This window comes from Papilio machaon, chromosome 6, assembly GCF_912999745.1.
Source record: "Papilio machaon chromosome 6, ilPapMach1.1, whole genome shotgun sequence".
Taxonomy (NCBI): domain Eukaryota; kingdom Metazoa; phylum Arthropoda; class Insecta; order Lepidoptera; family Papilionidae; genus Papilio; species Papilio machaon.
The window spans coordinates 4,403,550-4,421,136 of record NC_059991.1 but is presented as its reverse complement, the minus strand read 5'-3'; the positions used below and the strand labels follow the sequence as shown (position 1 = coordinate 4,421,136).

Genomic DNA, 17,587 nt, shown 5'->3' with positions numbered 1-17,587 from the left:
TAATTAACCAGGGTGCTTATCCAAATTTAAAAGAGATTTTTAAAACATCGAAAAAAGTATAAGCACAGATTTTTTTCTGTGAATGAATTTCATGTGTGCCATTTAATTCCCATGAAAGAATAAGAGATTTTTTAGTGTTATTTAAAAAAAATCTTAAAATTTATAATTAGTTTACTTATATACAAATTGTAAACTGAAAAACGCAACGAATCCGTCCGAAATTATGTCAATAATGAATACTTATTCTTAGAATTTATATTTTTGTATTAATTAATGATAACTAAAAATATTATAAGGAAAATGTTTGACATAAATTTAATAGAGATATTCGAAAGTTACTGAATGATATAAAATATTTTATTATAAACGAGATTTTACCAAAACTATATATGTTTGGTAATTAAATATATGCTGAGGGTATATCTTAGTGGAATTTTTTTCAGGTTTAATAAAACTAATCATATTCTACTATTTTATAAGTGATGTGATATTTTCTTTACAAATGTAAGAGCATTACATCTTTAGAATTTACGCAGCAAGTTTCCTAAACCAATAGGTTCCTTAGAAACTTATTGTGGTCAAGCGCCCGAAAAGAAAACATTTTTTTGTACATAACAAACAAAACAAAACATTTTACTTAAAATTTGTCTGTAGTATTGTGATGAATTCTTTAATCCCCATGTAATTTACTAGTTTGATGTAAAATCTTGAACCTTGATAATGGATCGTGAAACAGAAATGCTAAGGCGAAACAAATAATTTTGTCAAATTTTCTGACTACAGTTTTTAGGTAACTATAAGGGTTGATTTCCACTGCTGCCGGTGTACAAAACTTACCATTCAACTATCACCTGTCCTATTTTTTTTTTAAAAAGAGATAAAAAATATTTTGTTCATGCGGACGATAGTGGAAACATGAGTAAAAAGCTGTTAGTGACTGTATAAGGTTTAATAAACATGTAAGAAAGCTGATACCTTGAAGTTTTTTTTTTTTATTTAAGAAGTCAGAAGGTACATAACCGGTTCAATAATTTTGAAGTTCAAAATATATTTTTGTACATACGTAATTTTTATATAGCTAATAATAGTGTGCTCAAAATATAGAATCATTTTATTTGCACTACACAAACTTATCAGTCATAGTTTATAAACCTTAATATATAGTTAATTATGTTCTTAATTCTGTCAATTATAAAATATATAGCTAATAATTAGATAAGTAAAACTTGTATTAACTTTAAAATGAAAGAATTGGTTTTAATAAAACCTTTAACAGCCAGTACTTTTTGATTTATCCTTAATAATGTCGGAGCTAAATTTGCAAGTAGTTATACATTCATCGGATTTTTCTTTCCATCAGATGAATTTCATATGTTCTTATTTGCTAGAAAAAGCTTTTACTTTAGTGCCACATTCTGGCCATTAGAAAAGTCCCTTAGTGTGGGCTTAGTGATTAATCTACACCAAGGAACTGCTCAAATAACAATTAAAGGACTGGGATTGTAGCGCTACGTAAAAAAGTACTAGAAACAACACAATTCTCTTTTATAGTGTCAGTTGGCAAAGGAGTAGGCGGACACATGATTTCGCTAAAAAGCGAAGCGACAGTTGCCCATAGACATCTACAGCGAGCTATTGATGCGTCACCTACCTTAATTGGAAAGAGTATAAAACGAACACAAAAATGGTATATCTCCTTCCTGTACAACCCTTTCCCCACAATTCCCATAGTATCTTTATTAGGGGGATGGGAAGGGGAGGAGGACTAAAATTAGGCCTCCGGCACGCACTCATCAGACGAAACGCAGTTGTTTCCACGTTTCTAATTCGTTCTCTTAACCCTTAATATCAACTTCTAAATGAACTAAATGATTCAAATCTAAAAAAAACGGAAGGATATTCAAATAAAAAAAATGCACATAAATTCCATTTATTCATAACTTTTAACATTGAGACAGTTTATTAAATAGTAGATGTATTTATAAAGTGGCACAATTACAATGATGATTGTAAGTATAGAAAACATACATACATACATTTTAAAATTTAATAAATAATACTTTTTATCAATTTATTGATTCAAAATAGAATAATTAGGATCACGTTATGCAAATTACGTAACATCATTGTAACATCGTCCATAAGCCTTGTTAAGATTATAAGAGAATTTATTAAACATTTCACACGTACATATACAATTTATATGTTAAAATTCTCAACTACAAACTATTTACACTGAAATATTATATTTTGATTGTAAATCTTCAATTGAAATCACAAAAAAATATTTGCCATATGTTACGTGAACAATTCTGAAGATATATGAGGAAAATATTTTATTAAATTACGTTACGTTTTTATTATAACTTTTTTTACAAGCTGTGACGTCATATACACAGTTTATCTTACAAATATAAATATGTATGTTTGGATGTATGGATGGATGTTTGTTAGAATGTATCTCCATAATGGCTAAATGGATCTCGCTGAAATGTAGCATACATGTAGTAGTCTGGAAGAATAGATATGCTATAATTTTTCTTTATTCCGCGCAAACGACGTCGCGGGCAACTGCTAGTTTTAGATAAAGCGAGGCGCAGTGATTGAAACAGTTAATAAAAACAAATTTGGATCTAAATGTTTTTAATTTATGATTTAAATAAATACTGTAAAATAATTGATCATATTAAAGTCTCATGGATTACTAGATGACCGACTCCGCGCGGGTGGAATTAAAAAAAAATTAGTATCCTATGTGTTCTTCCAGACTATGTTCTACATCTGTGCCAAATTTCATCAAAATCCGTTAAGATCTAAACATTCACATTTATAATATTAGTAAGATTTTGAGTATTGCAAGATGAACTCATATCTTTCGGAATTTTCAAAACAATGATGTTATGTTTTAAATAAGATACATTTAGTTTACATAACAAACGGACAGAGAGATTTTAGGTAGGTAAGAATAGCAACATACTGATTGTACGAATATTTTTTAATATTAGGATAAGAGCAATTACATTATTTCTTTATGTACTTTATACTGGCAACTTTAATGTCAGTGTTAATGTTTTTCAAGTCAATGATAAAATATAAATAAAAAGTAACTCGATTGGACTAGACAATTTTATTTATATTCTGTATACAACATTAATTATAAAAAATAAATTCAACAATTGGAATGAGACTATGGCACTCGAATTTCTGCGCGATTTGAATATATTAAGGAAAACTACACTTTTTATAATAAAATTCAACCTTGACGAATAATTAACTTTTTCTGGAAAAAAAAATATTGACTAAAATGTCAGACAACTTACGTAGACGAATGCATTTTATAATTTAACTATTAGCGACAATTTATATCCTGATTCATCGTCGAAGCGTCATCTCAAATTTAGCTAACAAGTTTACATTGATAATTTCATACTTATTTAAATTACAATAAGGTCTAGAATCGATTGCCGTCGTGTCTATGGTTTAGGTGTGTCTCTAGCCTGTAGTAAAGTGTTGGTGACTTTTTCGAAGAGTGACCGTTTGTAGATGCGAGGCTGGTCACCGACCACGTGCTGGTAGCGGATGAATGGCGGATCGAAGAACAGAGCACCGTCTTCGTAACGTATCGGCTGAAATACGCGATTAATTTGGTATACAACATTATTAAATAAAAAAAACAGCAGTGCAACATGAGGTGATTGAAAACTTCTGTTTTTTTTTTTACATAAATAAGTAAGTGAGAACAGGATTATCAATCAAGGTTAGTTTTCAATGCATCGGACAAGCGGCTTGTTTCTCAAAGCTCAGATAATTATATCAATGAGCTGCCTGTACTCGCATATTAGGTCGTTCTCTTTACGACCTTGGTCACTAAAGAATAAGAGAATGTTTTATAATCGACAAATGCATAATCTTGACCATTTTAACGGACTGTAGTTATTTTTAATTAATTAAGATAAACTTAAATATAAACACCATTGTTCATAAATAAGATCTCGTTGTATCAGTTAATATAATAGAAGAATTTACTTGGAATAATACTTTTTAAAAGAGCTTATTAAAAATTTAAAGCAAATAATCACATTTAAACCAGACTTTTTATCACTTCTCTATAAAGTCAAAACATTGGATTTACCCATAAGAAAAAAACATAATCATAAAATGCGTTATATCAAAGCTTATCACGGTTTATTGAAGTAAAAGACTGAAGCGCGAAATTGTATGAACGATCAATACTAAACGCCCACGTGTAAGAGATTGTGCGTTGGTGGGCTGACGTCAGAGGGAGAAGTATTACGTCAATTGAAAGTGGTTGCGAACACTTCTGACGTCATATTCCGTGTATCAATTTATTTTTAGCTCTTTTCCCAATATGCGCAGATAAATATACTTCAACTAAAGTATACAATTAATGTTTGATATAAAGCAAAAAACTTATTATAACGAATTTCTCACATAATATGTAAGTTTAACAGAAGCATGTAAAGAGTTAGTTGCCTCAAATTTTTGCTGTACAACCGCATTACTGTTGTACTATAATTATCCGTGATGTTTAAACTTATTGTTTTTAAGTTTGTAATGTATTTTATTCTCTCACACAGACAGCTGTGATTTAATATGTTACTATTTAAAAGTTCGACATACTTTAGAAGACCTTATACTGCATATAACGCAACTTTAAATGTAATCCTACGTGTACGGTGTGCGCTAAACGAACAGAATTGAAGTCAACGGACGATGCAAGAGAACAGTCTTGTGTTTACTAATTGCCTCAATTGGGCAAGCGACCAAGCTGAGAAGTAGCTAACTAATCTAGTTATAGGATGTCAAATTTATACTAAGACGTAGATAGAACATTACTATTTTAAACTCTTAAAATTGAGAAAAAAAATTGAATGTTACAATAAGCTTTCACGGTACGTTAAAAATAGAAGCTCACGTGGAAAAGTCAAGTGAGTCACGTGTACTAAAGGTTCTTGAGAGTTTTGAAATATAAGACGACAGTTTTCAATCGTTAAAAATACAATTAGAAATTGCTATTTCTAACCAAATTGGATAAAAACACGTTAGACATTACATTAACATCATTGTAAAACATTCACAATGTAACAAATGAGTCCCTAACCTTGCTATTACATTGAAATTATATACTGTGAGAAACAATTCAAAACACAATTACTTCGTCATGCATTATAATGGCTGCTTTCCGGTATAAGGATAACCCGTGATTTATCCTCTTCTACATAAACCTCACATTTAATCAATTTAATAAATTCAACATAAATTATAAAACGTTTTGATCCTTCGAGCAGGACGAATAGAATCCTTCGAGCAGGATGATTACTATAAATAAAAGGATTAGTAACAAGTACATACCTCTAGTTTAAAGTTGAGTATACGTGCTGAGGATTGTCTTTGTGGCACTGTGACGATGCGCTGTGCGGGATAATGGCCCGGGTGACTTGCTGTCACCTCGTAACGACCCGGAGTCAGCAAGCGGTAGTAATCACCATATACACCTAAACAATTGTGATGACACTTTGTAAACCTTGCCAGACATGTAATGAAGACATGAGTGATGAAATAAGCATGTTTTCTTCCACCCATACATCTTTATCTTTTCAATGTTCTAATCTATATATATAAAAGAAAGTCGTGTTAGTTACACTATTTATAACTGAAGATCGGTCGAACTGATTTAGCTGAAAATTGATGGGGAGGTAGCTTAGAACTACGAGACGGACATAGGAACTTTTTTATTTTGTGTGCATATTTTTTATTCCGCGCGGACGGAGTCGCGGGTAAAAGCTAGTGTCTAATAAAAGGAAGATCTGCAATTCATCTAATTGTTGCCAGTCAAAAGACATCTACAATTAAGCCTCTGTGAAGAATAGTTCATTGTCATCGTTACAGGGCGACGATGTTCTTAATTACCATGTCGTCTGTTTTTGTGATTCAGATTCTGTAGACATCTAATTATTTGTTTACTTATTACTACTAGCTCAATAAAATGTTAAATTTGTTAATAAAATATTCCTTTTAAACGCTGTCAGAATTTATAATCGTCAGCCGAATCTAAACTTTTCTTACGTCCTCGTGTAACATAATTGTATTTAAATCTGTGAATATTAAGCGTGAAGGGTCGCTTGATTAAAATTATCCGAAAAACACCAACACGCTTTTGATTTGCGTGTCATTTTCATTACTAAAAACACATTATGTGCAAAGAAATAGTAGCAAAATTTGAAATATAATTTTACAATAGTAGTGATGCCAGAGATACAATTCACCACAAAACATTCATTCATTGTTTGAACCACGAACTGTTTGATCAATAAATTCCCACAAAAGAGAATCACCATTTCAAATACACTTGCAATTCGCTGTAACGTGATAGCCTACACATTTAGCAGTAACTGGGCTTCCAATATACCACAATTCAACGTGTTAGTGTTTAGTATACATCGTTGTAGAGCGTATTGTTAGTGCAGCAATCTTATGACGTCATCCAGTCACAATACGAAACAACACGAAAAGATCACATCCAATACACGAATGCTATGCAGTGTGCAATGTTCATAAAATGACTATTGCTAATATTGTTCATAGAAAAAGGTCTAAATAAAAAGTTTGCGTTTAGTTCGTTTTAAGTTTAAATTTGATATTTCGATAATAATCATATATTCTGAAGTAAGCATAGGTATCGTATTCGGTGTATCGATTTTCGCGAGTCTTTTGGGAATTTGGTCCTTCGCTAACATCGTTATGAATTTATTTTTTTCTATTAATTTTGGGTGACCTAGGCCGTCAGACAGACAAACATAGTAAGTTTTCCGGACACCATTTTTTTTTTCAACAACTGGAGCTGTTGAAGAGAACCAATAACATGTTTCAAAAGGAAATAGTTAAATATACTTCTTGTAAATAAATATACTCGGCAGTGGACGATAAGACAAATTGTATGACAATGTTGTGATTATTTATTTTTGTATGTACTTAATATTAGGTTTTAAATTTTAGTAAATGTTAAAATTATATGAAATAACCTTAATAAATGTTTTCTTTTTATAAATCTGTTGGAATATCGTCAAAAGATTTGATTATACATACCTGTAGTGACGTCATGTCGTATAGGTTTCGGCGTGTGTCCAGTCAGATTGACCACAGATATTATAGCATTTTCTAAAAATCCAGTATCATCGCTAACGATTCCCTTTATACCGATGTGAGCCTTCCATAAATAGGCAAGTAAAGCTTCACGGTTCCTGTTCCATTCGTTCTCTAATTCGTTCTCCAATGGATACTTCTTGCAACCCAATTCAAGGGTGATTTCAAACGCATTTGTTGCCAAATAATTGAAATCTTGCATTCCTAAAATATATTCAAAGTAACGTTCATTTCAAACTGTTATAATTCATGAGACTAGATTTACTATATTTTTATTAGTGTTAAAACCCTTCTACGAAAGACATCGCAGTCATAGACCACAAAAGAAATACAAGTATAGTCTCCATGACAAACTTTTCTAATTTTCAAGAAAATCTATAAAACACATTCTATATATTCATACATGTGACAAAATAAAGTACCTAATCTTAGCGGTTGCGCCAACACAGTCATTATTAACCGAGATAAAACGAATGTATAAAAATAAACATTAATAATTTTTACATTGGCATTCAATTATGATGATGTAAATTACATACGATTATGAGAGCTGCATAATGATACGTACAAAGTAATCGAATGAGAGCTGTTGAATGTTTGAAAAGAAATTGGACATTATTGCCGACTTTACCGGTTCAACTCACGGTTAACTAGTCGTCTTTTAAATGTCAAAAGCACGAGTACAACGTTACATTATCCCACTTCGTGTACTTCCTGATAGCCAAAGGAAAATAATAATAATGTTCAGGATCCGCGTATTGTTGAAGCCAACACTGGCCTTATCGTTTGCACACAATTTAAATGGATTGCTTAATGTCATGCGCTATTTCCTAGTTGTTGCAGCGGAATATTAAATTTCCTTTTGTAGTATTTTACCGTATTCCGCAAAACGCAGATACACTTAGGTAAATACTAAATTTGGTTAAGTTGAATTGGCCGGTAATAAAATGTTATATACGTAAAAATAAAAAAAGAAGTGTCATTGATTCAAACTGGCTGAAAATAATGTAACAAACCTCCTTTGAGACTGTACCAGTCAGCGCCGTTGGTGACACCGCCCTGCTTGCCGAAGTTGTACGCCTCGGACTGATCGGGGCCATTGACGTGGCAGCCGGGTCGGTTGACCGATGCCATGTCGGCGTGCGCGTTCGCATATGCCATAGCTATTTCCCTATATGGAAAAAAGTATGCATTCATATCCGTATAACTCTAAAATATAAGCCCAATTAACCCCTTAAGAGAAAACTCCGTCTAGGAAATGGTGGGAAGGGAAATTGGACTAAAATTAGGCCTCCGGCATGTACACTCTACAGAAGAAACGCAGAATTACTTCTACGTAACGCTTGTTTTCTGTGTGTTCGTAGTATTGCATCGGTCGAGACAGCCCATTTATACACCCAACAAAATATTGCAGTTATCTACCATTACTAAGGTCTCTTCGGTCTCTATATCTTCGTTCTTTTCACTTCGTTAAATTAGAGCGCGTTAAAAGCGAGAGTAAGTTGTCAGCGGCCGTGATACGCCCGCATCACAAGGATAACAGTTAATCAATCCGCGTTTGCATTCCGTGCAGATCATGTGTACCTACTCACATACAATTATCATTCTCCTTTAGCGCTCGTCAACAAAAAAAAAGAATATCAATTCTGTATTTTATTGCCGATTGAAGAATGACCTTTAATCGAACCTGATAAAATGTTTAAAATTTTACATTTCATTTATAAAGCAGATTATTTGAAATTTACTAGTATTTTTAGTAACAAGTAAAATCCCGGCTTGTGAACTTGTGAACTCAATCTTGGAAAATCACGACTCAACCATTGAGCTATTGGCACTAGTTATACGAGACATATAACGTGCTGATAAAAATTTCCTAAAAAACAGCTACCATTATAATAATAATTTACAAATGTTCGCACAGTTTGCATATCAAAATGTGGTACACATTTAAAAAAAAGTCAAAGAAAGTCTTTTACGAATTTTAACATAAAACACAACTGATTTTTTACAAATTTTCATGTTTGGTTTGGAACAGAGTACAGCACTCACTTGAAGGTATCATCGTCGGGGCTGGCTGAGTACTCGGAGGCGAGTGCGCCACTCCTGCTCTCATCATAAGGGTAGTTGGCGACCAAGTCACCGCCGTGCATCGCCGCGCTCAGCACAAACGGTATTGACATTATCCAGCGGATTACAGCGCGAGTTTCTGGCTCCAACTAACACAGTATCATTTATATATAAAATATTATATTATACATATGTCAAGGTCAAATTGAGAGGATATAATTGAGATTTATCTCTGGAATTACTGGATAAGTACCATAAATGCTAGAGATATAGTAAATGCCGTAGTCCTTGTGATATAATAATATACAAAATTAATATTTAACTATTCATTGAAATTTATTTTTTACATAAAAACATAAAACATAGGTATTTTAATAAATTTTATTATCCCTTTATAAATATTAAAATTGAAATACCCAAATTTAATACAGTGTCTAAAAAGCAAAAGCTATAATATGCTTTCAAATTCCAATAAAAATAAAAACAGAACTACCATCTTATAAATAAGATTACCTTATCTGTATCTATTTGGGTTGACATTTAATTATAATAATTTCAAATACTTATTGTTCCACATATAGAAGTATTACTAAGACTACTAGAAAAAGAAAAAAATTCTTAAAATTATTTAACTAATTTGTTTGTCATGAATAAACTTACTGGGGCTGCGAGTCGGGTGACATCCTTCAAGAGATGATTGTTGTGGTTGATACCGAGTCGCTCAAACTCAAATGTAATAGCATCTAAGTCTGGGAAGTTCCGGTTTAAATCCACCGAATGGTTGTTACCACGTCCAAGCAGATAGTCTTGACCACCCTTCATACAATAGTACAAAATTAAATTGCTATTTCGTATACATACAAGATAAAATTTTATATAATAATTATTTTACTTACAAAATTTGTGGACAGTTGCCAACCATCTGGATTCATAGAGGGTAAAAGATGTATTCTAGTTTTATGAATAAGTGATCTTATGTTAGGATCATTCTGCGAATACTGTTCACATAAATAATCAGCTAAACCGAGCAACAATTCTCGACCAAGAACCTCATTTCCGTGAATATTTCCCACATATTTCACTTCTGGCTTATCTAAAAAATATATTTTATTCACATTATAAACAAAAAACTTTTACATTATAACAGAAGTTTTGAAATTATTTCATAAATAAGAATAAAGTAGGTAGTTAAAAAAATTATAAATTTAATATTTGTACGGAGGCATGGTTATTTTACGTAAATTTAATACTACTTACAGGGTTGATGAAATCCAGGCGTGTCAGTAAATTCAATCACATAAAGCGGAACATTTCGCACAGATGGTTCTGATAAAGCATAAACTCTAGTAATATTTGGGCATTTTTGGTGAACTTCTTCCAAAACCAATGGTAATTCTTCATTATTATGGTGCTTCCAAATAAATTTAGCCGACGCGGAAAGGAAAAACGCTAAATACACGTACCGATACACAAACATTTTGAAATTTATGTTTTATAATATTCCAGTAATTCATTCAAACATAATTTTAAGAATAACTAACGCAAGCCTAATTGATTCCTATCAAACAACAAACTCAACACTGTATCGATCGTGTTTCCCGCGACCGCGACATCTGCCTACATTCAAGCAAGATGACAACCAAGCGTGACAAACGCAAGCAATGCTGCCAACTCTTAAGTCATGATTTAGTGATGGATTTACGAAAATTAAACGTCAAATGTGTGTGCATTTTTCTAACATCGCAAAAATCTACTTTTATAAACTTTATCCAGTTAATTTTGCTGTGAAAAAAATTGACCTAACATAGTTTTTAATAATGAAGAAACTTATGTATAAGATGATTTTGTAATTTGTGTTTGAGAAAAACGCTTATTACTACTGACAATTAAAAAAAAATTACACGATAATTACTTGAAATATTTTGTATTAATGTTAATGTACTTTGATATAATATCTGACTACAATTTGTACATTTCCACAAAAAGAAAAATTAAATGTTTATGGTTTGATACAACAAAAACGTTGTTATATGTACACATCAATTTATACGTGACTCCACCATAAATGTACATAAATAAATAAATATTTGGTCACAAATAGGTTTGCGATGTGTGATGCCTCTAAAATTTTAAGTTATTATCTTTATCGATTTCGAAGAGTATTTGGAGCTATGACAACACTAGCTAAATAACGTTCCGTTTCTCCTCATGTTGAGCATAGTTTTAAGTGACACAATACAATAATGAAGAAGTATATTATAATAAAAGATTTTTTTTTTGTTTTAACGTGATATAGTTACTTATATGATTATTCCATATTTTTTTTAATGATTATTTCTAAAATGAAAATCGCACTGGAGATTATTATTCCAAGGCCATATAGTATGAACACCCCCTGGAAAAAAATAATTTACCTAAGAAAAGCAAACAACGGAAACGACTTTATGAGATTTTTCCACAGATTCAATTGTATGTATTTGATTTATTATATCCGAAACCTGTGGCAAGATTCATACTTACTAAAACATGACGTAAAGCAAGTGGTTCAATATTTTCGACATCTTTCTTAGAGCGAGATAATTTAACTTCAAGTTGAACCTGATAATTCAAATGTTGCAACGCTACCTGAAAATCATTGAAAATATTAATGACCTAGCAATAATAAAATGAGTCTCAAAGTAATTGTTTTTGTATCTTTTATATTAATAAATTAATTACTTCCACGTATAATACGCTATACAAGGTCAAAACACACTCTACAAGTCACAAATACACTTCAGGCTACAAGCGTGAGGAAAAAATAAAAGTTGAATAATTCCTATTACTATTTTTAAATGCCAGCTTTAAGCTATTCGAAATATTATGTTATTATAATTATTATTATATTCAGAACATTTTTGAATTAAGAAAAAATATATGTTATTCATCATAATTGTGTCTGTAATGTTAATAAATAATACCTGTGTCTCCCATGCAAGCAAAAGTCCGGATTCGTGAAGTCTCCCTATCAATTCATTCATTTTGTTTGTGTAGGCGGAACTTTTCCGCAACATAACAACGCATTGCTCGTAATAAAAATCCTCCAACATTATTGTAAAATCCAATACAGCTTTCTCTGTGATGTATTCCCCAATGGCGTAATAACCTAAATATATTTTATAAGTATATTATTATTAAGTTTTTTTTTGTAAGACAACGGGAATATTTTTCCCGAAGCGGCGGGAACACCGAGGTGGTCATCGACTCCCAAGGACATACGCAACATCTGAGGAACTGAAGATGCGTTGTGTAGATAAAAAATAGGTTAAAATTGATTCTGATCATGAACGTACACATAATGAAAAAGTTGCAGGTTGAATTTTAGGTTGAAAATATTAAATTATTAAGTTTTTTTTTTGTAAAATATGTTATATAATTTTTTATATACATAGTTCGCCTTATTCATAAACTTTTACCTGCTGGCAGTTTCTCTATACTAAAAGCCATGCTTCTAGAGAAACTCTTTCGCTCCAGTTCTTCGAAGGAATACGTTTTAAATTGATTTACCAACTGCCTTATTAGTGGCTGAAATTAGTTAAATAACATTACAACATTTACTAACAACTAATTAAATAACATTACACAAACAGACATTAACAAACATCTCCACGTTGCATTGTACGATAGTGACATGAGAGGATTCTCTAACTTTTTTATTAAACCAGTCTTATTGAGATTTTTGATTTTAAAAATATATAATACCTCTTGGGAAAGAGCTAACGAGAATATCCACGCATCATGCGTTGCCCCCCATTCCATTCTTTTATCCACGATATCTTGTATGGTATCAATTGATTTCTCATACTTGGGCACGGTGAAAGTAGACGCCAAGCCGCCTCCGTACGCATTATCCAGCACCAAACCAGTCATCAGTAGCCATCCAGTTATACTGCGAATCCTCCATGACCGACCTACATCACTTTGTGACTGACAAAACAAGTTTAAGTCGTTTTATGTTAATTTTCGACACCCTTCCTTTTACCTAACATTCGGTGTTTACTACTAATATTTACCAATTGAAAAAATATATTACGAGACGGTTCATTTTAATATTTTTAATTCAGTAACATTCTAACAGCAACAGCATAACGTACGCTCATAAACCAGATGTAAAGGGAATTATTTCGGAATCCATGTGCCGTATCCGTATCCTGGCACACCTCTATCTAAATAACATTTTTTTTATTAATAGTAGTTTTAATTATCTATAACTTCCTTAAATTTCCTTTAATAAGGCTTTTGACCCATAGAAGAAAAAGTGTCGCTATTTATTCAAAATCAATTTCGTTTTGAGAAACAACTTTTTTGGTAAACAATTTTACAGAAGGCAGTAAACCAATAGTTAACGTAGATTTTGATCTGTAACTACAACGTTTATTCATTCTAACTGGAAGATCGTTGATGTACAGCGAAATTAAATACCCACACAGTTTAATGTCTTGCTAAAAATATTAATTACTAGAATTTCGATAGTATTATGAAATTTTTTATCTCATTAACGTTGGAAGAGATTAATTATTTAGTGATTAATTCCGCACTCTGAGCCGATAATCGGTGACAAAGGAAGACTTTTAGTGATGATTTCATTTTCAGAATCAAGATCAAGGCAGACAACCGTTACTTATTTTCGTGTCTTCCAAAGATAACCTTCTATTAATATAAAATGATCCGTTTTGGAATTCGTCACAGGTATTTTTCATTTTTTTTCTTAAAACTAACTAACTAGGGTGACGCAGTGACCCAAAGTAGGCCTTGGCCTCCGACAACAAAAGTCTCCACTTTCTCCGATCCCGCGCCGTCCCGACCCAGTCTCGGACCTGTAGGTCCCGAAGATCTCTATCTACCTCATCCATCCAGCGATACCTGGGACGGCCAACTGGATGCGACCCGCGCTGGGCCTCACAGCGTAGGGCAGCGTCCCCCGGGTGGCGGATGGGGGAGTGGTCGGTAGTACAGCCTAGCTAGCTACCGGTTAGGTCCGAGGGACCCGCTGACCAAAGTAGGATGTGGCCCTCCGGCATTTTGGGGGTTGTGCGGTGGGTTAACCCCGTCCACGTAAAAAAACTTAAAAGTGCCATTTTTTTCTTAATCGAAGTTAACTTCATTATCTTACCTGTGTTATCATCATACCAAACGTTGTGAGAAAAACATTTTTAGTTGAGCCTCCTTGCGCAAAAGTCAGAGCAATGGAGGCATACATAAACGTAAAAAATATTGCAATCCACATGTACAATGTGAATGGCAAGAAAGGAGTTTCCCAGCTAGCCAGCAACCTATAATTAAAAAAAAACAAAAGATGGAAGGACATTAGGCTTTTCTTAATGAATCAGTATATTGATTAATAAAAATATATCAATCGATACCTTGGTGCCGGAGCAATGCATGTAATACCAGTTCTTATACAAGGAGCCGAAAAATCGAGCGCTAAATATTCTTCATACCAGGAGTATAGGGCCGCTACAATTAAATTAAATTTCAAGTAAAGCGAACAGCAGTTAAACTTGAATTTACTATTACTTGTTACTTCATATAAAAATGAGGAAATTTCTTATCATGAGGAACATTGTAAACAAACGTACTTATTCCGAGATCCACTCGGTCTTCTACCAAGCTGCCGAGTACACCCACACCGGTCATGTTCTTGTAGATTTCCCCCCACTGGTACTCATCGTCTCTTACAATTTCCACCGAACAATTTATCCATCTAAAACAAATAATTTGAATGAAAATAAATGGAAAAAGATTCCTTTTATAGTATTTCACTGGTGCTTCTTATCAATTTTGATTAACGCAATAAGTTCAAACTTAAAATCAAGTTCTTACTTCCATACTTATTCTCTATCGTTGCAATAATTAAAAAAAGAAACATAGATACTATAATAAAACTAAAGAATATGTTGCGTCGATGGGGCAAAATAAATTTTGAAACTATGCTAGAATATTCATATGTAGCTTTACTTCGACCCTAAAATACCTGACAATTTTTATTTGGTCAGTTACTTACCGGCAAAATTCCTCAATAATTCTGATTTCCATTCCATCTCGACCGAATGGCACAAGCGATGAATTTATATCTAATAAAACATAAGGCTTGTAAGTAAAACAAGCCACCTTGACCACCTTTCCATACATATCTGACATATCATGAGGGAATAAATTATTATTTTTATAAAACTGCTTGGTGAAAGAACTCCACATATCTAAATAGAGTGGTTGATTGTGGTTTGACGGACCGATGTATTTGTGCGTTATCAAATCATAAGATTCGTATGACTTGTTAAAAGATGGTACCACAATCAGAACATTTGTTATAAAAGTAGTTTCCTTCATTGATAAAATTTCCATCAAATTCTCAATTACATCAGTATTATAAGATTTAGGTAAAAATACAATTTTTCTGTCACTTTTTCGAGTATTGCCCAAATGAACTACTTTATCGAAGGCCTCTATAAAATCTTTTGGTTCGTTTACTCTTACTATGTAATCTAAACATCCAATTTCAGAAACTTCGAGCAAATCGTTAGTTAAATTTCTTCCTTCTGGATCAATATGAACATAGGTTTTGTTATAATCAAATCGGAATGATTCACTAGAAACAAAAGCGATACAGTATGAAGATTGAAAATAACGATACAAAATAGTTTGAACTAATATTTCGATTGCTGTTAGAGTTGATTTTAGTAATATCATGACTATATATTTTCGAATAGTAACCTATTAGGAAAAAGTGTAGTAGACTTCACAATAAGTCATATTGAATTGTATTCACGGAGAGGTTCGAAGCGCTCACTTATACTTTGGTGTTTACTAAAACAATTACATGTTCTTTGTAGTTCCTTAATATTTTCTACACATACAGATAAAAAATGCTTAGAGTTGATGTTACAATCGCGGATTCTAGAGCTTAGGTAGAAAAATTTGGCAAACGGTTTTAAAAGTGTTAACTGTTAAGATGAAATTGTCAACTTTTTGTTTGCAGTTTAAAAGCTTGTAGTTTTCACGCGTCATTATAAATTTAGGGGACTTTGTTGGAATAATAAAAGCGACATTACCCTTTAAGTAAACATTTTGCCTAACCATCAAAAGTTTTTCCTTGCAAGAATTTTAAAATTAACACTACAGAACCACCGCGCTATAAATTACGACTACGGTTCTTATACAACCATGATTTTGTATTCAAAAAAGAATTGAACTAAATGATGGCGATTTATGATCATTGTTTACAGACATTAACGGCTTCAAAGAACAGCCTGTAATTACAGTGCAAGGAAAACAATTTTTAATTTAACAGAAAACTATACTACTATTGTAAGTAAATGATTACAATGTATATAAATATGTATCCACTCCATTGTGTTAAATCATAAAATGACTTATGGTATTCATGTTTATTGCCTACTCATAAATATCATGATGATTTTAATGACAGTATTCACGACACGGCGGCCATTTGTGAAATGCAGTAGTAGTGGAAAGATTTTAAAATAAGAATCAAAAACAACTTTTACAAAATTTATAGCTTTTTCGATTGACATGTAAATAATAAAGAAATTCTGTCATTTGAATATTAGGCATTTTGCATATTAATATTGTGTTACTCATATGCCTAATTAACTGTAAACTTTTTTATTAACTAAGTTTTCAAACGTTTCAAAAAATGTTTTAAGTTAAATAAATATTTTTAAACAAAAATATTTATGTAACACACGATTTAAAATCACCGAAAACACTAGAGCTAATGGATATTTTATTATTGTTACGCGACAAGACGCACGCGGTCGGTTAGCGCCACCATCGGTACGGTGACCACCTCATCAAGATACTTGTTTAGTTCAAAAATACTTTATTTTGCTTGAGAAAGGAAATAACATATATTTTATATTCCCTTTATTACAATAAATTCACATGCGAAATGATTTAAATTTTTAACAAACAGGAAAGGAATGGAAATACGCGAGGTTTATTTAAATTTCCTCATTTCGAAGTTCGGTCAGAAACAACTAAAGTTATCATTATTATGTTCAAGATTTCCGTCATAAATATCTTATCCCTGCAACAAGAAGTTATTGAAAATATTTTTTATAAATAATTTTCATTTAAATGGATATTGATAATCACCATTATATTTCAGTTCTTGCTTTTTTAGTTTTCTAAAGTATCAAAATAGATTAATCTGAGTTTACGCAGAATACAATGCGTGTGTGGTCGTTTTTCTTTTTTCATACCACCCTTAAGATCGCCAGACTAATTAACGGCCTACCTCAAAACATTCCGTAGGAACGCAAACATAATATGTCAACTATGTGTTTCCACTGCA

At 32.1% G+C, this 17,587-nt stretch overlaps 2 protein-coding genes across 2 annotated transcripts; both read right to left on the bottom strand.

Annotated features, from left to right (window-relative positions):
* Positions 1–3,196: 3,196 nt before the first annotated feature.
* Positions 3,197–10,859, bottom strand: LOC106714818 (carboxypeptidase E-like). The gene is made up of 8 exons (XM_014507934.2): positions 10,489–10,859; positions 10,128–10,324; positions 9,892–10,047; positions 9,214–9,380; positions 8,181–8,335; positions 7,108–7,368; positions 5,374–5,516; positions 3,197–3,626 (listed from the first exon to the last, which is right to left on the bottom strand). The coding sequence occupies exons 1-8, from the start codon at positions 10,706–10,708 to the stop codon at positions 3,474–3,476; spliced, it is 1,452 nt and encodes a 483-aa protein (XP_014363420.2). The 5' UTR covers positions 10,709–10,859; the 3' UTR covers positions 3,197–3,473.
* A 680-nt stretch (positions 10,860–11,539) lies between these two features.
* On the bottom strand, positions 11,540–15,960 carry LOC106714780 (glutamate receptor 3.4-like). Its single transcript, XM_045678406.1, has 9 exons — positions 15,275–15,960; positions 14,850–14,974; positions 14,634–14,727; positions 14,384–14,543; positions 12,973–13,197; positions 12,687–12,795; positions 12,192–12,376; positions 11,752–11,856; positions 11,540–11,626 (listed from the first exon to the last, which is right to left on the bottom strand). The coding sequence occupies exons 1-9, from the start codon at positions 15,958–15,960 to the stop codon at positions 11,540–11,542; spliced, it is 1,776 nt and encodes a 591-aa protein (XP_045534362.1).
* Positions 15,961–17,587: the final 1,627 nt, after the last annotated feature.